This window comes from Hyperoodon ampullatus (genome assembly GCF_949752795.1).
Source record: "Hyperoodon ampullatus genome assembly, chromosome: 1".
NCBI lineage: Eukaryota > Metazoa > Chordata > Mammalia > Artiodactyla > Ziphiidae > Hyperoodon > Hyperoodon ampullatus.
In genome coordinates this window covers 183,435,840-183,457,940 of record NC_136914.1, presented here as the reverse complement: position 1 = coordinate 183,457,940, position 22,101 = coordinate 183,435,840, and the positions used below count along the sequence as shown (strand labels likewise).

General features: G+C 37.8%; 1 protein-coding gene across 1 annotated transcript in view; it reads right to left on the bottom strand.

The window, feature by feature from the left end:
• Nucleotides 1-22,101, bottom strand: part of MARCHF8 (membrane associated ring-CH-type finger 8) — a gene marked incomplete at its 3' end in the record, with an annotated part of 105,649 nt that overhangs the window by 42,017 nt on the left and 41,531 nt on the right. Inside the window, exon 2 of the mRNA XM_079711769.1 lies at nucleotides 15,887-16,066. Within this exon, the coding sequence (XP_079567895.1) occupies nucleotides 15,887-15,988 (102 nt within the window). The 5' untranslated portion in view covers nucleotides 15,989-16,066. The remainder of the gene's footprint in view (nucleotides 1-15,886; nucleotides 16,067-22,101) is intronic.

Genomic DNA, 22,101 nt, shown 5'->3' with positions numbered 1-22,101 from the left:
CTAACCAGGCAGGTATACAGTGATTTGATTATTTATTAAAAGGAGAATTCCCCAAACCAGTAATTCCAATTGTCCCTTTGATGGCCTGAGATTTTTATTTCCTAGGACAATGCTACAGAGTAAAATTAAGGGGTATGTCTTTCTTCTTCCGAGTAGAAGAGGAGATGCAGGTGGAAAACTCATAGGAGTAGTTTTAGGCTCAAGTATATGTGGAAAGAGAGGATCTGAAAACAAATCCCCTTCAGCCCACCCATGCTTGTGTGCCCTTTGGAGAGTCTGCACATGCCTCCCAGCCTCGGACACACCAGTTTGAAGACTCTTCTTGAATATATCACAGAAGAAAGGTCAACAAGAGACAGAGTGAGCCACACATCTGAGAACACTTAAAGTACAGATATTTGACAGCATGAAAACCTAAACAAAGGAAGTAAATCTCCTAAAATAAAACACAGAGAAAACCTAATCTAGTCACAGGTTCCATTTTGAATATTCTGCTAATGTGATGGATGAGAAACATCAATGATCAGCAATAATCATAATTTAAAAACAAAACTCTTTATTTCAACAACTGGGCATAAATATCAACCAATGATTGCATAATCCTAAAGTATCATAAAAAATTTGGAATCAGATTTTAAAATAGCTGAATACCTACGAAGCATCTCATTAAATAATTCATCCACTGGCCTTTTAATTCTCTATCATTGTTTACTATTTATCATTGTTTACTGTAACCCTGGCTTTATCTCATTGTTTACTGCAACCCTGGCTTTATCTCATGTTAGAAAATGGCATATTCTTTTATTTCCCAAAATTTTTATTTTGAAAATTTAAAAATCTACAGAAAATTTGTAAGAACAGTATAATGAATACCCTATATCCTTCAACAAGATGCATCAACTGTTATAAAATTTGCCACATTTGCTTCCTTCCTCTCTTTCTCTGATACACACACACACACATTTTTTTTTCTTTTCCTTGTTATTTTTCTTTTTCTGGCTGAACCATTTGAAAGTAAGTTGCAGACATTACACGTTACCCCTACATATTTCTGAATGCATGTTCTAAGAACAAGAACATTCTCCTATACAGCCACAGTGCCATTTTCACATCTAAGAAAATTAGCCATAATTCTATAATTATCATTTAATATATAGACAATATTCTGATTTCCCAGTTGTCTCAAAAAAGACAGTTTATAGCTGCCTATTTTTCCTAGCAGGTTCCATCAAGGTTTACATATTATATTTGGTTGTCACGCCTCTTTAGTTTCTTTAAATCTAAAGTAGTCCCCCCACATTTTTTTTTGTTTTTCATAATAAATAATTTTTTAAAGTAAGGGTATCAAAGTTCAAATTTTCTTCAAAAAACTCTCAGTATTACCTTGAACTTAATGGAATACTTTTTTCAAAGGCAGTTTCAAAGTTCACTTGATAAAGATTCTAGTCTCATACCTGTGAGTTAGATTTGGGATGACAACTGCCATCAGTGGGTTGGTATGGGAGGGCCACTGAGACTCAGAAAAGAGAATGGTGACACTCACTGAGTGGCCACAAGAACCGTGCTGGTAAGCAGAGGCTCACACAGCTAATTTGAAAAGAAATTTGATATTTCTCTACAAATATCCTTTGCTCTCAGGGAACAGATATTGATGAAGCTTAGGGAACAGTATGAATAACCTTTCACAATTTGGATGGTGACTCTGCTTATAAATGCTAATTACACAGCTAGTAATACACAAGCATTATACCTTAATCAGCCTAAGCCTAATTCAAAAACCAAAGCCCTGAGGCAAAAGATATTATTAGGACTTTCTTGTAACTGCAACCACTACTAGTTATTCACATATAACCTGATGCTGTGAATCTAAAAGTAGTCTTGGGCTTCCCTGGTGGTGCAGTGGTTGAGAGTCTGCCTGCCAACGCAGGGGACACAGGTTCGAGCCCTGATCTGGGAAGATCCCACATGCCACGGAGCAACAAAGCCCGTGAGCCACAACTACTGAGCCTGCGCGTCTGGAGCCTGTGCTCCGCAACAAGAGAGGCTGCGACAGTGAGAGGCCCGCGCACCGCGATGAAGAGTGGCCCCTGCTCGCTGCAACTAGAGAAAGCCCGCGCACAGAAACGAAGACCCAACACAGCCAAAATTTTTTTTAAAAAATCAGATTTATATTAAAAAATAAATTAAAAAAATAAAAATAGTCTCCTGAAGTTTATTTATTTTTAATTAATTTTTATTGGAGTATAGTTGCTTTACAATGTTGTGTTAGTTTCTACTGTACAGCAAAATGAATCAGCTATACATATACATATACATATATCCCCTCTTTTTTGGATTTCCTTCCCATTTAAGTCACCACAGTGCACTAAGTAGAATTCCCCATGCAGTACAGTATGTTCTCATTAGTTATCTATTTTATACATACTATCAGTAGTGTATGTGTGTCAATCCCAGTCTCCCAATTCCTCTCACCACCACTCCCCCCGACCCCAGCCCCCTGACCCCGTCTCCTGATGTTTAAAAAAGACAGGCTTCTGAAATGTGGTAAATTGAGTTCATAAGCAAACACAAAAAATGCACAAACACCGCACAAGGACAACTGAATGAAAGGGGTGCTCTTTTATCACCTATGCAAAAGTGACATGGAAGAAAGATATAACATATTCTGAAATACAGCAAGCACCAAAGGTACCTATCAGCACGGGGTGTCTGTGAGACAGTGACTCGACATGGTGGCTCTGCTTCCACGGTGTCCTATTACACACCCTTACTTCTCCTCAGGCTATGCATTCCAACTGAAAATTTTACCTATTCCTAGGGCATCCTTTACTGTGCATATGTCACCAACTCTAAAATTTCTATCTCTAGCTTCGATAGATTTTCCTACAGAGATTCAAACACAACTGAATTCTGGATATTTGCAGCTGGACCCCACACAAGTACCTCATACTTGCACATCTGCCACCAAACTCACCATCTTTCCCCTAAACTGCCACCTCACCTCTGTCAAAGTGAATGATGTCAACCTTCAGTCTAGGCCAGACCTCACCTACCCGACCACCACAATCCCTCAGCCACCAGCACTGTCGTTGTTCCTACTTCCTGCTCATCTTCTTTGAAATCTGCTCACTTCTCTCATCCCCAGCACCACCTCCTTAGTTCAGACCATCATCACTCAGCCTATTCCAACAGCTTTCTAAATCCCCTCACCAAACTGCACAGTCACCTAACTAAAACAGCTTCAACTGTGTAACTCCAGCTCTACACCTGCACTGACATCTCAGCGCCCTCAGCACCAATGTGGCCACTCCTGACTCACCTCACTGCCCCCAGCGGCGCATTTCAAGTTCCACCAGCATAGTGAGTTTTTCTCAGTACCTCAAACATGCCATGTGTTCTTCTCTTTCCTAGGAGTTTTGGCCTTGTATCTTTCTCTCTGCCCTGAACACTGTTCACCTCTATCTCCATCTAACTCTTACTTAAGGACTCACCTTTGACATCTTTTCTTCCAGAAAACCTTCCCTGTCACCACAAGACTGAATCAGGGGCACTTCTCTGGACTATGGCACTTAGCACACTGAACTGTGTACTGTCATTTTCTCCTCCAGCAGTGCCCAGAGCAGGAAGAGACAGGCTGAACCGTGGAGACCAGTATGTCGGCTGCTGCACCAGTAGAAATGGTGAGGTCCTGGACTACAGCTGCAGCATGGGGACTTACAGAAGCACACGGCTTGGGAGAGATTTAGGCAGCACAGAGGGTGTCTCTGTATTAACGTCACATTTATGCTCAATGCGTGACATGGCACCCACCATGTAATGGATGATTAATACACACTTGTTTGAAGAATGAATAAATTAATGAAGACACAGGATTTAGACATAGGAAGCAAACAGAAGAACACCTGAAACGGGCTCAGTATAGACTTATTAAGTGCTTCAAGAATGTAGACACAAAGGGAGTGGAGCTGGGTGAGGTTCATTAAGAGGGACATGTGGCTTGAAAAGATAGTGGCTGGCTGAGTGGCATGCAAAGAGCAAGTGAGTTAAGAGCATGGATGTGGAGGCTGGTCTGAATACCAATTCCACCATGGGCCAACTGCCAACGAGGGAACCTTGGGCAACTCATCCCATTTTTCTGTGCCTCACCTATAAAAGGAGAGTGACAATGACAGTACCTACTTCATAGTGCTCATATGAGGATCAAATGAATTAATATTTGTAAAGCCCTGAGAAGAACAGTGCCTTGCACAGAATAAACATGATATAAGTATATGCTTTGTTAAATTAAACAAATCCTTAGCGGTAGCTTCACCTATTTAGATGCTGTAAAAATGGCCATATGTGAAGGGAATAATTAATTAGTGGACAACTGCACACCTCCACTTATTAGAGGGTGATGTATCAAGCATATTTACTGCAAACTATGAAGAATTTTCACATCTAGAGTTTTAGGTAATATTTACAACAGAATTGTTTTTATACATAAGCACACAATTCCTAGTACACTGGGGAAACTAAGGGAAAGAAACTTGAATTGTACGTTCATAGAGATAAATGAAAAATAAAAAATATAATGCAAACACAGGAAATTATGGAAAAAATTATGAAATAACAACATGTAGACATTAAACTCTCTCAATGGCAGGTCTAGACTCGGCTGAGGAGAGCGTTAGTGAATAGAAACAGAACACTGAAGAAATCAACCCACAGTGCAGTGCACAGAGACAGACAGGACACACGGCAGAAGACACAGTGACCTTTATTCCCAGAAAGAGAATGAAGAGAATGGGGGAGAGGCAATATGTGAGGAAATAATGGGTGGAAAATTTTCAAAAGTGAAGAAAGGCCTGGGTCCTCAGATTCAAAAATTGAAAAAGCACACCTAAGTCCCAAGCAAAAATGAGATAAACAAAAGCAATATCTAGTCACATCATAGATCAAAAGAGTTCCTGTTACAATACACTGGGGAGGCTGCCATCAGAGCATTCACTGCATTCTGTGACACGGCTCTTTCCTGTCTCCCTGCTGGATTACAGGCTCCTTCAGGGCAGGATTCTTTCCAGTATGTAATACAGTGTTAATACCTGCTTGATGTATAAATGAGTGAAAGAATAAATGTGTGGAGTATATTTATATTCGTGTGAAAGAATTTTTAAGGAGGAAACAGAATAACACAGAAAGAATATACAGATTCAAGTGTCCACGGGCAGGGCATTTCTCTTTGGACCTGTTTCTCCATTTGTGTAAAATAAAGGAGTCATCTCCATGATGTCAAATATAAAAGTCACTAACAACTATTATAGGATGCTATGGCTATAATATTATTTTTTGAAACCTCTGCATTTAAAAACCAATTTGGGTGGCTCTCTTATTTTCAACAGGCTTACTGAGAAAATCTGAAAAATTATCTGCCTCCCAGTTATTTAATTCATAGGACAGCTGTAAGAGAATAGTGGCAAAAAACCATAATCACTGAGTCCTGCCATGGTACCAAGACAAACATATTCATGTGCCATTTTCACTCGATTTATACACAACACACTGACGCCAACTGCCAGCGCTTCACTCCCATATATCCAAACTAGACTCCTCATTTGACTTATGTGATATGAACTCTTACCTAGCAAACTCTCCCCAAACCAACATCACAGAGGTCAGCTACAGTCAATATGCACATCCTTCCATTTTCATACCCTAAATAAGTAAACAGCAAATTGTTACCAGTCCAAGACTTATGTGAGAATTGGCTGGGAAAGGTAAGCTGCTAATATATAAAATAGCCAGAACCAATACTGCTGGCTTTTGACTAAGAATATTTAAAATGGCAGGACCTCAAAGTTGTATATAATTTTATCTACATTTAAGCTTCAAAATCTATGTGTGCACAAGAAAATGTAACAGTTCAAACTGACCAACTTGTATTTAATGTTTGATAAGAGCACACTCTTTTTTTATCATTAGAAAAACATCTAATCTTATTTCTTCATTCTCAAAGAAAACAAGCCTTACAAGGTAGAAAACAACCATTTAGAAAAGAATTACTCATATTTGGTTCTTAAACTGCAAGCACACTGTAACTTCCCGTGTGTACTTGAGCAAACTAGAGTAGCTCCCAGCACTTTACAGTGACAGATTTGATTACCGGACAGGGAAAACATACTTGGAAGCAGGTTTGAAAAAACCACTCCAGGGACCAAGAAAAGGTAAACAGATGACAAAAGAAATGCTGATTTCTAGATATGAGATTAATCTCATGGAGCTCTTGCAGGTAAAGCACACTGATGATTCAAGAAGCCATACAAATGACCACATGGAGGGTGATGCCCAATCAAAGGCAATAATTTGGGACAGGTATATTTTAAAGATGTATATTCATCTCTTCATTTAAGCATACTTCCAGGAAGAAACTAGGCATGGTCTAAAAGAGAACCACCAGAATGTTGAGAGACTGAACTTTGTAACACATGAAACAATGGATTTTTATGCCGCAGAATGTAAGACTGCCAGTTAATAGAAGAAAAAAAGTAGGGCTGTCAAAAAGAGAAAGCTACAGAGAGTTAGTTCTTATACTGGATCTCAAATCTCTGGTAACCCCCAAAAGTACAGACTGCCTTTGGAAGTGGTGGGTCAGTACCATGAGAGATGCCCTAAAGGGGCCAAGAACAAGCGAGCCATGATGACCCAGAGAAGTTCAAGCATTAAAATGGGGGTTAGGCTAGATGGCGCTGGAGATTCCGAGATGTTAAAACACAGATTGTTTCCTCCAGGTTCCTTATATTAGGTTTGTATGATTTAAAGGGGAATAATTTATCTAGTAGAGAAAAGAGAATAATTATTAAGAGGTAAAAGTATGGTGATTATGCCTCAAAATACTGTTATCACTGAACAATTGTGAAGCCATCTTTTAGATGTCAGGTAAAGATGAGTACAGTATTGGCTGCCAACATTCATATCTTTTCATAGCAAATATAAGTGTGTTCAGATGATCATCATCCTGATGCTACGCGGTAAAATCCCTTGTTGACCTCGGAAGCAAGATGGTGAGCCCAACAGGGCCAGAAACGGAACTGTTTATAAATACATGAAAGAAAATACCACTTTTATTTCCTATGGAGTGTACTGTTTAAATGTAAGCTAATCACTGAATTACCTTTTTGTTTTTTATCCTTTTCGAGAGATACTGTGATGTGGACCAAATCTTTCAGTTTCCACACCAATTTCATTCTAAAAGGGGTATAGGGCAGAAAGTTTAAAAATGTATTTCCTGGACAACCTTGCAATTTGGGTTCCAGACATAATTAGGTTGCGCTAATCCAATTAATCCATAATTAGGTGTGTACTCACACTCAAAGCCTTGATTTGGAGTTGGGACATAGGCAGAAAAGCAGAGGACAGAGCATCCACTTCGCTTGTTGAGATCACGGCACAAATGATGCGGTTCTAGAGCCAGCAGCTTCTTCCTAATTCAGCAAAGTCTGTAGCAGCAGTGGTAGCTTTCAAACCATGGTAAAGACAGTGACTTTTTTTTCACCAGAAGTATCAACAGCAACTTTCTGATCTGTCAGCTCCTGACCTCAACAGAGTAGTCCAGGAGTGCTGGGACTTAGCTGTTCCTGGAAACCCAGTGAAGGCCTACTCCTCCAGCCCTTCAAATACTTTGTAGGCATCTACTTCCCTGTATTAAACCTCTCTCCTTAAGCTAATTAAAAATCATGCCGTTGCTTACAGTGGACCTGGAGCCCTGTTAATAACAGGGTAAAATGGACACTGTTCTGAGATGGAAAGTAATTTACAAATACTATCAAATGAAACGTGTATTTCTAAACACCTATTTGATGGTCAGATACAAAACTGTCTTTTCGGCTTTTAAAAATACATGTTAATAATCCTACATAGTGCACAGAAGCACATTTTCAAATAGGCCTAGGGATAAGAAAAGACATCAAATAATGGGGTAAGGGGACAGATGAACAAGAAAAACACGGACTTTATATTCAAGATACTACAACTATGCTAACTTTTTTTAAATTAAAAAAAATACTACAGAGATACCCATCACTTGGTATCTTAAGTCAGTTTTATTTTAAAATAAATTTTTAGAAGTTCAATTTGGATCTTATGATCAAAAAGTTGAATAGAGACATGGAAGATATAAGAAAGGATCCAAACTGAAGTTGTAGAGATTAAAACTATACCATGTCTGAGATGAAAAACACGCTAAGTGGAGTTAACGACAGATCAGACACTGAAAAACAAAAGATTAATGAACTTAAAAACATAGCAATTAGAATTATCCAAAATAAAACACAGAAAGAAAAATAAATTAAAAACATAATATCAGAAAACTTCAAGCCAGTTAATGCGTGTAATAGAGTCCTCAAATAAGGGAGAGGACAGAAAAAATATCTGAAAAATATTTCAAATTCAATGAAAATTGTAAACCCACGGATCCCACAAAGCTCAACAAACCCCAGACGTAAGAAATGAAGAAACAAAAAAAGAAAGAAAAAAAAAAGCTGAAAGAAGTCATTACCAGCCAACTCACAACAGAAGAAACGTTAAAGAAAGTCCTTCACATGGAAGGAAAATGACAGATGGAAATACAGCTCTACTCAGAGATGAACACCAGGAACTGTAGTTACATTATATAAATGTAAACAGATATTTTTCTCATTATTTTAATCTCCTTAAAAATAAAAGTGTTTAAAAATAACATCATATTCTAGGGTTTATAACATATATATAATAAAACGTATGACAACGGTAGCATCAAGACTGGGGTGTAGGCGGGAAGAAATGAAAGTAAGGTTCTTATAGTATTTTTGAAGTAGTAAAGTATCACTTGAAGGCAGACTGTGACAAGTTAAAGATATATAATATAAACCCTAAAAAAATAAAATAAATAAAATTTTAAAACACTGAAATAAAGTTTCAGCTTATAAACCAACAAAGAAGAAAATTAAATCTTAAAAAACACTCAATGTTTTAAAGAGCAGAAAAGGGATGAAAAGGAAAAAAAAGAACAGATAGGATGAACAGAAAACAAACAGGAAGACTTAACCTAACCATATCCATAATCTCATTAGATATAAATGGTCTAAACATCCAGATAAAGAGAGAGATTGTCAGACTGAATAAAAACACTCAACCGTATATGTTGCTTACATGAAACGCACTTTAAATAAAGACACAAATAGGTTAAAAGTAGAAAGATGGAAAAGGTGATACCATACTAATACTAATCAAAAGAAAGCTGTAGTGCCTGTATTATCACATTATTGACCAGAGGTGTATTAATACGTCTTTTGTTACCCGAAGGTTATTGACGGGAGATGAATCAATATCACTTAACATAACAAATCGTGGGCTGCAGGCGTTAGTTTATGCAAGAATCCCCCAGTAGCTAATGAGTTATTATCAAAGTAGAATTCAGAGCAAAGAATATCATTACCAGGGATAAAGATAATTATTTCTTAATAATAAGGGGGTTAATTTATCAAGAAGACCAAACAATCCTAAATGTTTATGCACCTAATAACAGAGTATCAACTACATGTAGCAAAACTGGTATAACTCCAAGGAGAAACAGACAAATCCACAATTATAGTCAGCAATTTAATTACCACTCTTTCTAGTAACAGAACAACTAGACTGTGAGGGTTTAGCAGACTTGAAAACCATTATCAATCAACTTGATGTGATTGACATTTACAGAACACTCCATCCAACAACAGCGGAATACACATTCTTCTAAAGTGTACACAGAACATTTACCAAAAGAGACCATATTCTGGACCATGAAACAAAGTCTTGGTAAATTTAAAAGGATTTAAGTTATTCAAAATATGTTTTCAGGCCAAAATGGAATTAAATTAGAAATAAATAAAAGCAAGATCTCTGGAAAGTCCAGAAATTTTGGAAATTAAATAACACACTTAAAAATAACCCATGGATCTAAGAAGAAATGAAAAGGGAGATTAGAAAGTATTTTGAACTGAATGAATATGAAACTCAACACAGCAGAATTTGTGGAATGCCATGAAAGCAGAACTTGGGAAATTTATAATCACTAAATCCTGTGATAGAAAATAAGAAAGATAAATAAATAACCTTGACTTCTACCTTAAAAAGCTAGAAAAAGAGGAGCAAATTAAACTCAAAGGAAGCAGAGGAAAGGAAATATCAGAGCAGAAATGAAACAAACAGAAAACAGAATGACAATAGAGAAAATCTATGAAACCAAAATAATTCTTTGAGAAGATCAATAAAATTGATAAACCTCTGGCTAGATCAGGAAAAAAAATAGTGAAGACACAAGTTACCAGTATCAAAACTGAACAAAACTCTCAGCAAACTTGAAACATAAGGGAACTTCCTCAACATGCTGAAGAGTATCTACAAAACACATATAGCTAATATCATACTTAGTGTAGAAAGAATGAATGCTTTCCCCCTAAGGTCACAAACACAAGGATGTGTGCTCTCACCACTTCTATTCAGTATAGTACTGGAGGTTTTCACTAGAGCAAGAAAGAGGGAGGGAGGCATCCAAATAGAAAAAGGCAGCGTAAAACTATCTTCATTTACAGATGACGTGACTGCCTATGCAGAAAATTCAATGGACTCTACAAAAAAGCTACTAGTGACTTTGGCAAAATTGCAAGATACAAGATCAATACATAAAAATCAATTTTATTTCTCTGTACTAGCAATGAACAAGAGGAAATTAAAATTTAAAAACAATATCATTTACAACAGCATCAAAAATAAAAAGTACTTAGGGATAAATCGGACAAAAGGTGTGTAAAGACCTATACACTAAAATCTATAAAACACTGCTGAGAGAAATTAAATAAGACTTAAAGAGGAGACATACCTTGTTCATGGGTCAAGATTCAATATTGTTAAAATATCAGTTCTCCCCCAAATTGAACTACAGATTCAACATTCTGAACAAAAATCCCAGTAGACATTTTTGTACAGAAATTGACAATCTGATTCTTAAATTCATGTGGACATGCAAAAAACCTAAAATAGGCAAAACAAGTTTGCCAAAGTCTGATTTTCAAGACTCATTATAAAGCTAGAATGTACATGACAGTGGGGTATTAATGTAAAGATGGGCAAGTCGATCAATGGAACAGAAGACAGACCCCAAAAATAAGCACACACCTATATGAGCAACAGATTTAAGGTAATGCAGTAAAGATAATCTATTTAACAAATGTTACTGGCACAACTGGATATTCATATAACAAAAAATGACGCTGGATATGTATTTCACACAATCTATAAAAATTAATTCAAAATAGATCATAAATGTTCATGTAAAACCAAGATTATAAAATTTCTAGGAAAAAAACATAGAAGATATTATTTGCAACCTTGGGTTAGGCCAAGATTTCTTAACAGAATGTCAAAAGTACAATGCATACAAGAAAAAAATGGATAAATTTGACTTCAAAATTAAAAACTTTTCATCTTTAAAAGACACCAGCAGAAGCATGAAAAGACAATCCAAACCTTCGGAGTAAACACTTGTAAAGCATATATCTGATAAAGGACTTGTGTCTAGACAATACAGGGAATGCTCAAAACTCAGCAACAATAAAACAAATTGGTGTTTTTTTTAAATGGACAAAAGATTTGAACAGACGGTCCAACACAGAAAAAAGACATATAGACGATAAATAAGCACATGAAAAGATGCTCAATGTCATTACTCATGAGGGAAATGCAAATTAAAACCACAATGAGATACTAAAATAACCTATTAGATGGCTAAAATTAAAAAGACTGCCCATACCAAGGGTTGGTGGAGATACAGAAGAATTGGAACTCTCAAACTCCTGGTAGGAATGTAAAACAGTATCAATTTGGAAAACAGTTTGGCAGTTTCTGTCTTAAAAAGCTGAACATATGGTCCCACTCCTAGGTATTTACCCAAGGGAAAGGAAATATATGTCCATACAAGGGCTTGTTGTTGTGTGAACACAGCAACCTTGTCTGTAACAGCCCAAAACTGTAAACAATCCAAATGTCCATCAACAGGAGAATAGATAAACAAATTGTGTAGGTCCATACAATGGGTACTACTCATCAAGAAAAGGAACAAGCTATTGATACACACAACGTGGATGAATTGTAAAAGAACTAAGCTATGAAAAAAGCTAGACAAAAAAGAGTACATAATATATGTACATCCTTCTTTATAATAAACTCTAGAAAATGCAAACCAATCTATAGTGAAAGAAAACAGAGCAATGATTCCCTGAGGAAAGGGTTGGAAAGGGGTGGGAGGGAGGGATTACAAGGGACATGAGGAAACTTTTGGGAGTGATGGATATGTTCACAATCTTGATTGTGGAGATAGTTTCATGTGTATATATATATTTCACAACTTATCAAACTGTATACTTTACATATGTATTGTTTACTGTATGTCAATTATTCCTTAATAAAGCTATTTAAAAACAAACTAAAACATAAAAAAAAATCTTGAAAAACGTAAAGAGATGTATCAAATCAGAAAACAGAATAACTCCAGATAAGAAATTAATCAAAATGCAATCAGATAGCAACAGATCAATTAAGAACCTTTTTGGACAGAGAAAGAAGCAAAAATCAACAGTGTTGAGTCAGCAAAATAGGGCAATTTGGAAAAGGTCAATTCCAAAGGACCACAGTACAGAACTAACGGGAATGAATCTGAGAATACACAATAGCCAAGAGAATATGGAAATTTAACCTCTAGCAGCAATCCCTGAGAGAATCAGAGTTTAGAGTTCATGATTAAAGGTAGAAGAAAAGGTTTCAGAATTGAAAGAAGATTTAAAGGCTCAAAAATCCCCCACAAGAACCAAAGAAAGCCATCAAAAACAGCAAGACTTAACCAAATAACTCCTCACACTATAAGAAGTATTCTGCAAAAAGCTATAAAAATATGTTTCTTTTGAAAGAATGCAAACAACCACAACATCAGGTTTCTAAATGCAGACCAGAGTGTAATGGCAATGGAGCAATACTTATAAAATGCTAAGAAAAAAATATTTAAGAAACATTTACCCAGTTCATAAGTAACAGCAGAAGAAATCCTTTTATGGACTGCAAAACATTCCTCTCACCTCCACAGTAGTCCCCATATCATTAAAACTGAACTCATTCATTTATTCATCAAGTGTACTGACTACTGTGTAAAAGTCACTAACTCTTAGAATTGTAGATACAGACTCAGGCAATGGGTGCTACAGAGAGAATCTCACATCTGATAAACATAGGTAAAACTGTGTCCACGTTAACAGTTACATTATTTGATTCTGTGTAAACTGCGATGTTCCTCTCTTCTCACAAGATTCAGAAGGAATAAAATTGTTATTGATGTAATGGACTGTCTCAGGTTGCCAGCTTTCAGGTTCTGAGAACAGTGGATGATGGGATGGAAGGAAGGGGTGCCTTTGCATAGCTTCTCTTTCCCTCCTCTCCTCCTCTCCCAAGCACAAGAGGATCAGAAATTGTACCAAAGGATTTTGTTTTGAACTCACTGCACCTGGGAAACTGGATAAAGGAAAAAAGGCTTCACTGGACAAAAATTTATCTTCCAAACCCATCCTGATACCACATTTCAGACTCTAGAAACCTACAACAATTATTTTTCAGAGGCTGTGCCAGCTGCTGCCAAAGCTCTTCTGGGGCTCTTCAAGCTCCTGTCTCAGTGGCTCTTCCACTACCTGCCACCTCACCTTGGCACAATGATTCCCAGAACTGTCACACTTGCCATCATGTATTCAAACTATTCCCCATATGAAGGTGGGGCAGGATGGTTCTTCTTCCCAATACCAATCAAAATCCCAATTCCATGAAATAGCTGGTTAATGCTACTTATTTAAACCTTAAAAATGGCATCAAATAGATCATATCATTCAATAAGTATTTACTGAATATCCACCTACAACAAACCTGTAATAAAATGTTGCTAAAATGCTGGACATCTTCCTTTATCTATTCCAAACAAATACGTATAGCTTCCTCATATATATACCAAGAAATTCCCGCCATCTGATACCCAAACTCAACACTACAATGAATAAGGAACTAACAGCCTCAACTTAATACAGGCAAGCACCCCAGACCAAGGAAATGTTCTACTTAGTGGTATTTAAAAATCCATTTGGGCTCAGAAGGATTATAAGAAAAGACTATTAATTTAACTGAACCTTAAATGAAGACTAACAAATGAAAATTGATAGAACATGGGAAAGATATTTAGGGCTATTTTCCCGTCCCCAGCATGTTGAAAAAAAACTAAAATACTGAAAATATGACATTCTGAAACCATCTACCCCACCACTACCCCTAGTCGGACAATGCTGGCCACACTTCTAAGAGCTCAGAAAATGGAAAGGGTGCAGGCTGACAACACAAGCAATGAAAAAAAACCCCACAAAATAAGAATACAGAGACCTTTTCAATTTACCTGGCACCTTTTCATTTTCTATAGTCCATGTACTTTAAGAAATACGATAGATTCTTTCTTTATTCTATACGTAATAATGGAAAGAATGGTGTCCCATCACCTATAATGATGCAACTTCACACAAGACATCAATTCTTGATTTAACAAGGATTCTTTAGAGTCTTGGGCAAAGATTAAGTTTAACTATAAAATAGGAATGATCTAAGAACTAAGAAGCAAATGTTTGTAAAGCACACTGTAAAGGCAAGAAGACAGCAGGGGTCATCTCTGATTCCTCCCTGTCCCTCCCCACATTCAATCATCAAGCCCACTGGATTAATAATGTAAATCTCTATCCCCACTACGCCTATCCTAGACAAAGTCACCATCAACTTTTCCCTAGGCCAGATATCAGCAAACTACAGCCTACAGGTGAAATCTGACTTGTCTCCTGTTTTTGTAAATAAAGTTCTATTGGAACACAGTCATGTCCATTTATTTATATATTGTCTTTGACCATTTTCATGCTACAATGGCAGAGTTGAAGAGATGTGACTGTCTGACCCACAATGTCTAAAATATTCATTATCTGGCCTTTTACACAAAAAGTTGGTCAAACCTGGCCTAAGTAGGCTATTAAATAATTCTCTGACTGGTCTCCCTGCCACCCATTCAATTCATCCTCCAAATTGTAGGCTGGATGAAAGATTTAAAAACACAAATCTGATCATTCATTCTTTTGCAAAAGTAATCGAAACTCCTTAAGGTAACTCCTATAACTTTTCCAACCTCCTAGTTTGCCACTACCCATTCAACCTTTATATTCCAGTTATTCTATTTTAGTATCTTCAAATCCACCTTGCTCTAACCTTTGGGCTTTCAGCATGCCCCAGGAACATTCTTTCTCCTAGCTAACTCCAGGTTCGGGGTCTCCATGTAAATGTCATTTTTTCAAGGAAGCCATTCCTGGTGCCTTGGGCTGGGATTAGGTGGTCCTGAACTTCCTCCACCACTGATCTTATTAGATTCTAATGCATATTTAATTGTCAGGCCCAATCAAAAGCCATATGAGAGCAGAGGTAGACTCTGATGTTAACTATGACACCCTTGCAGCAGGCATATGTTTTTGCTCAAATAAATTCATCTTTTGCATCATATTCTGAGAATCCAAAGAACTTTTTCTCAGTGATTTAGCAGAAATATTTAACCAATGAAGATAAATAAGTCATGATATAATCATGGCAGAATAAGTTGATTGCAAAATCTGAAAACCTAGAAACCTACAAAAAGACAGCTTCTTCTGAGCAAAACTGTTCACACCATGTGCTTTTTAAGTTTATTATTAGAGAAAACTTGATCGTCAGAGCTTATTCTAGACTGTATTTAATGAAAAGAACAAAAATAATGAAACTAAGAAGGGTATTTCCCCAATACCTGCTCTTCCCTCTCCTTTTCTTTGGTTTTACTTCTGTAGACCCTAGCAGAGGTGGCATCCTGGGATGGAATGGCAGAGATCTGATGCAGTGGCATGCTCATCCCAGCCTCCTGTGTGGTCTTCCTCTTTACGGAAGAAAGTCTCCAGTGGTAGAGTCATTTTGGGCCATGGACTTCAAGCTGAGAGAGAGAAAGGAAGACAAGACGTAACTGAGCTACAACACTTTTAAAATTTCCAACAGTGAGATTAGCATTTTATATTTATATTCATATTTAGTTAAATAAGTTACAATGTCTAACATAAATACTTCGTCTTCAGAAATGATAGAAGATGAATGCCTATGGTGGGAACTGTAACATTTTTCTCATGTAATAAGATGGGAGCACCTGAAAGAGGCTGGTGTAACAGGTACATGTATAATCAGATATTAATTTTCCAATGGTTACTTCGGTTTTAAACATAGCAGTGTCATCCTTTATTTTAAGAATATTTTTGAAGTTACACATTTTTTTTTGAACAAGCATTCATCCTGATATAAGCAGTGATCCTTCCTTAAGATCACTGCCCTTGAGTCCATATAATGGTAATATTAAAAGTTAAAGAAGTCTGAAATAAGTTTAAGATATCTATGATCCATGCTTAACCTTCTAAAAGTCTAGACTTTCTAGACCAGTTTGTTGGCAAACTTTTCCCGTAAAGAGCCAGAATATTTTATACATTGTGGGCCATATTTGTTACAACTACTCAATTTTGCCAATGTAACAAGAAAGTAGGCACAATGAGTTTGTAAACGAATAAGAATGGTTATGTTCCAATAAAACTTTACTTACAGAAATAGGTGACAGACTAGATTTGGCCCATGGGCCTGGAGTTTCCTAACCCTGCTCTAAGAATATTGCAAGGAAGATGAGGGTCATCACAGACATTCCTGGGGCCATAAAAGGCTGCCCTTAGGTAAAATAATAGTGTCCGAATAAGCTATATTCATGATTCCAGGCAGCCCTTACTTTTTTTCTGGTTTTCTCCTACCTTCCTCCAAAGTACCTAGTAATTGAATTGTGTGTTCTCTCTCTGCCCCCACTGAAATCTATCAAACTCTGTATACAAAACCAATTAAATATAAATTACCCAAACTATCCATAATGTTTAACAAGGTAACAGTTCATGCTGTTTGAATTTTAACAAAGGATGGAAGCCTTAATCCAAAAGAATGAATCTCTAATTTGGGGATTTTCGTTTATTAAGCATATATTGGAGGTGGGGCAGCAGACAAGGAGGGTGAACAACAGGGCCTGACAACCCTAAGCACACATCTGTCGAGCAGCCATTTGTTCCACCTCTCCCCTAACTGTGCTCGGGACCAAAGATAGGTGTTTGTGTGGTTGATCCCACCTCTGACAGTGTTACTAACCAAACTGAAGAGCAACAGGACTCACAAAACCAATTTCTTCCACAGGACTCTGATCAACAGGCAACAACAGGAAGGAACAAGAAACTAGAAAGGATCAACACACAGGAGAAAATAAGCTAAAAGAATATCCTGTTTTTAAAAAGTCTAGTTTTATAATAGTTGGGTGATCACTCATAAGCTATAAAACAGGAAAACAAGAGTAGGTAATATTAGTATCTAGATATTATATCCAATAATAAATAAAATGTTAATGTCTAGATATTATATTATCACCTACTCTATTTCAAGACTCTGATGAGGCTGACACAAGATGGAACACTGTACCCAAACAAATGGTCTCAATATATGTGTTTACATTACATAGGACAAGAGGCACTCACTTACCGCTGCATTGTCTTACATTCTCTGGAAGATCACAAGAGTCAGTAGTGAGCCGTTTTTCATCACTAATGCATTAAAGTCCTCTGTCAGAGATGACAAACTCCATGGGGCCTCTTAGAATACTTAGTCAAACTAACCATGCCTAGAGCCCCACCACATAGCATGCCAATAGCTGCCTTTGGTGCTTCTGGTATAATCATCATTATCATCACTGGTACTTGACCATGACAAGCCTGGAGAAGACTATTTATGCCACAGAAACACAAATGTGAGAGGGTTTTAAATTTTATCACAAAGTTTTGAAGGACCTCCCTCATTACAGATATGTAAGCTACTCTTCGGATATGCACCCCTATCTCCAGGTACTAGACCTGAAAGTTTGCCTGAAGCAATCCCTCTCCTATGTCAGACATATTTAGGATAAAAATGAGAATTTAAAAAACCAAACTACAAAACAAACCATACCACTTTGTATGTGAAGGTTCATATGAAAATCATAAAGCAGGTATTACTCATACTAGTTTCTTCACATAATTTCCAAGTATCATTTTCTATCAATTCAAGTCATGTTTAATTAAGAGCAATAGTTAAACCTCTGCACTATGCCTGACAATCCAGGCAGGAGGACTTCAATTCCACTAATGCTACTTTGCAAAATACAACACACTTAATATGAACATCCATATCTAGAAGAACTGGACTGACAAAACTGGTTGTTTAAGAGTATGGAAATGAACATAACATGTTCATGGATCAGAAGCCTTACTATTGTTAAGATGGCAATTCTCCCAAAATTGATCTACAGATAAAGCAATCCCTATCAGAAACCTTCTGACTTCTTTGCAGAAATTGGAGAAGCTGATCCTACAATTCATATGGACCCAGAACACCCAAAACAATCTTGAAAAAGAACAAAGTTGGAGAACTCACACTTCCTGATTTAAAAACTTACTACAAAGGAATGGTAAGAAAACTGGGTTCAAGATGGTGGCAGAGGAAGATCCTGAACTCACCTCCTCCCACAGACACAACAAATATTCAGCTACACAGGGAACAAATCCTTCTGAAAAGAACCTGAGAACTGCCAAAACACCTGCTCCACAACAAAGGATACAAGGGCCTCATCAAGAAGGGTAGGAAAGGCATGCTCTCACCAAAAACCACACTCCCAATATGGTGACCCACAATCGAAAGAAATCTTAATAAAATCAATCAACAAATCAAGCAATAGACAAACAAATAAATGGAGCTTCTCCCCCAGGAGTAAGGGGTTTATACCCACTCCAGGCACCACAACCTCTGGGTCTTGCAACAGAGAGAAGAGCACCCAAAACGTCTGGCTTTGAAAACCAACAGCGCTTATGTTCAGGAGTAACTCAGGATGGCAGGGGATGAAGACTCTGCTCTTAAATAGCACGTGTAATAGCACTTGCCCCAGGACCCAGCACAAAGAGCAGCAGTTTGTAAAGAGCTTAGACCATCTGTGAGGGAAATTCACTTAGTAATCTTACAGCATCTACCAAAGGGGCAGAACTCTGCTGGGACTCTCCAGGGATGGAATGCTGACAGATGGCATTTTTACAGGCTCCCTCTACCTTGCTGGCACTGGCAGGCACCATTTTTGCCCTCTCATTCTAACCTGCTAAAAGCAGTGTGTGAACAGCCCTGCTCAAGCCACAGCACCAAGAGATGCAGCTCTTGAGCAGCCACACACCTCCATTCCACTCGCACAACCCCACCAAAGCCAACAGGCATTCACAGCCCGCACAGGGAACATCCACTGAGCGCCAGGCCCAGGCTGACAGGAGGACTGTGTTTCTGGACCCCACAGACTGAAACAAGTGGAAGGAGAGTTCAAGAGACAACGAAAAACCAGGGCAAGGTTAAACAATAAGGTTCATTTCCCACATAGGGCCATCCCTTCAAGACAGGGTAAGATAGCTGCTTCACATGATACACAGAAACACAGAGAGTCAAGCAAAACGAGAAAATGGAGGAACACGTTCTAAATGGAGGAACACGTTCTAAATGAAAGAACGAGATAAAACCCCAGAAAAAAAAAAACTTAATGCAATGGAGATAAGTAATTTACTTGATAAAGAGTTCAAAGTAATGGTCATAAAATGCTCACTGAACTTGGGAGAACAAGGGAGGAAGACAGTGAGAAATTCCACAAAGAGATAGAAAATATAAGAAAGTTCCAAACAGGACTCACAGAGCTGAAGAATACAACAATTGAACTGAAAAACACACTAGTGGGAATCAACAACAGCAGACTAAGTGATACAGAAGAACAGATGAGTGACCTGGAAGACACGGTAGTAGAAATCTCCAAACAGAACTGCAAAAAGAAAAAAAGAATTTTTAAAAATGAGGATAGTTTAAGGGACCTGTAGGACAACAGCAAATGCTCTAACATCCACATTATATGGGTCCCAGAAGAAAAGGGACAGAAAACATATTTGAGGAAATAATGACTAAAAACTTCCCTAACCTGGGGAAGGAAACAGACATTCAGGTCCACGAAGCAAAGAGTGTCCCAAACAAGATGAACCCAAGAGATCCACACCAAGACAGATTATAATTAAAATGTCGAAAGTTAAAGAGAGAATCTTAAAAGCAGCAAGAGAAAAACAACTAGTTATGTACAAGGGAATCCTCATAAGACTATCAGCTGATTTTTCAGCAGAAACTTTGCTGAAAAGAAATGAAATACGGGTACATGCTACAACACAGATAAAACCTGAAAACAGAAAATGAAAGAAGGACCACATATTGTATGATTATGTGTGAAATGTCCAGAGTAGGTAAATCTATAGAGACAAAAAGTTGATTAGTGATTGCCAAGGGCTGGGGTGGGGATTGGGGGGAGGGGGGCTGTGAGAGCTAAAAGGGTTTCTTTTTAGGGCAATGAATATATTCTAAAATTTTATAATGGTGATGGCTACATAACTCTTAAGTATACTAAAAGCCATAGAATTGTACCCTTTAATGAGTGGATTGTAATGGATGTGAATTATATCTCAATAAAGCTGTTTTAAAAATATGAAAATAATTAATATGGATTAAGATAGGTAAATGTTTATTTTTCCTTTGTGCTATCCCTAATGTAATTTACCCGATGACATGGAGATGGCCACTGTTAGTCTATCATTCTTCCGGTTTTAAGAAAGGTAACATGAAGTATATAAAATTGGCAATCAGAAACCTAAGTTCAAGTCATGACTCTATTAAATACTAACTACGTGATGTTGGGCAAACTGATGAATTTCAAAGGCTGTTTCTTCACCTGTGAAACAGAAAGGTAATAATCTCTACTCAGTTCACAGGGTTATTGTGAAGCCAAATAAGATTATGTCCACGTACACAAATATCAGGGTTCTTAGCATCAGCACATTTTCCAGCCTGCTTTTTCAAGCATCTGCAACGATGCCTCTCACTGCTTCACAAAGGCCAGTTTGTTGGCTTTGTCTTTCCAGTACCATTTTCTGTCCTTCTCTACCTCAGTCTGACACAAGATACATACAACTGGGACCTCAAATCCTTTCTGACATTTACTTAGGACCTCTAGCAGCATGACTCTGCTAGAGGGGATGCAAGGCTGACAATGCTATCCCTCTAAGGGGAGAGGTAGGAAGGCCCTATCCAGAAGACCATCCCAGTAGCTTAACAATCAAGCTGTTCTATGTGCTTTCCAGATGGTCAAGATAAGCAAAGGATTCTGCCCACTGCAACAATGCTTGAGACAAATACAGATGACAAAGAGGCAGCCAGGAGAAGGTACAAGATGCCAGTGGCAGTCCCCCCAAGAGACGGTCACCCCGGGTCTGCATGCCTCCCTGCATCCCTGCACACAGGGTACCAGGCTCCAGCAGCGCACTCCTCCTCCCCATTGTGAGCTGTTGAATCGCAGTACCCTGACTGGCACTCTAAATAAACAACTTTAAGTTAAGCCTGTTTTTATCAGAAGAACATTTCACATAGGAAATGAGAAGCCTATGAACAGCAGCTAGCAGACACAAAAAGAAAAAAAACAGTATGAGTGAGGAGACCAGCTGTAATACACAGCACTGAATGACCAAGGCCAGACCTAGAACAGTGAACCTGGAGGGAGAAGAGAGATCATTTGAAGAGGAGGACTGACATAATCTGGTGAGGGATCTAAACCGTCCCCTGGTTTCTAGTTATGCATTCACAAGACCGGAATGCAGAGAGGACTGCGAGATGCAGGAGGGGTTGGCCATGGGCACACTGAGCTTGATATGCTGGTGGGAAACCCAACATATGTACACAGTGCACACTGGGAGTCACCAGCATACTGTGACACCTGAATACACAGGAATAGAATCTGATTTCCAAGAAAAACCTGGAGAATCAAGCATTTATGTCATTAGATGCTATAATCAAATGATAAAACCTAAC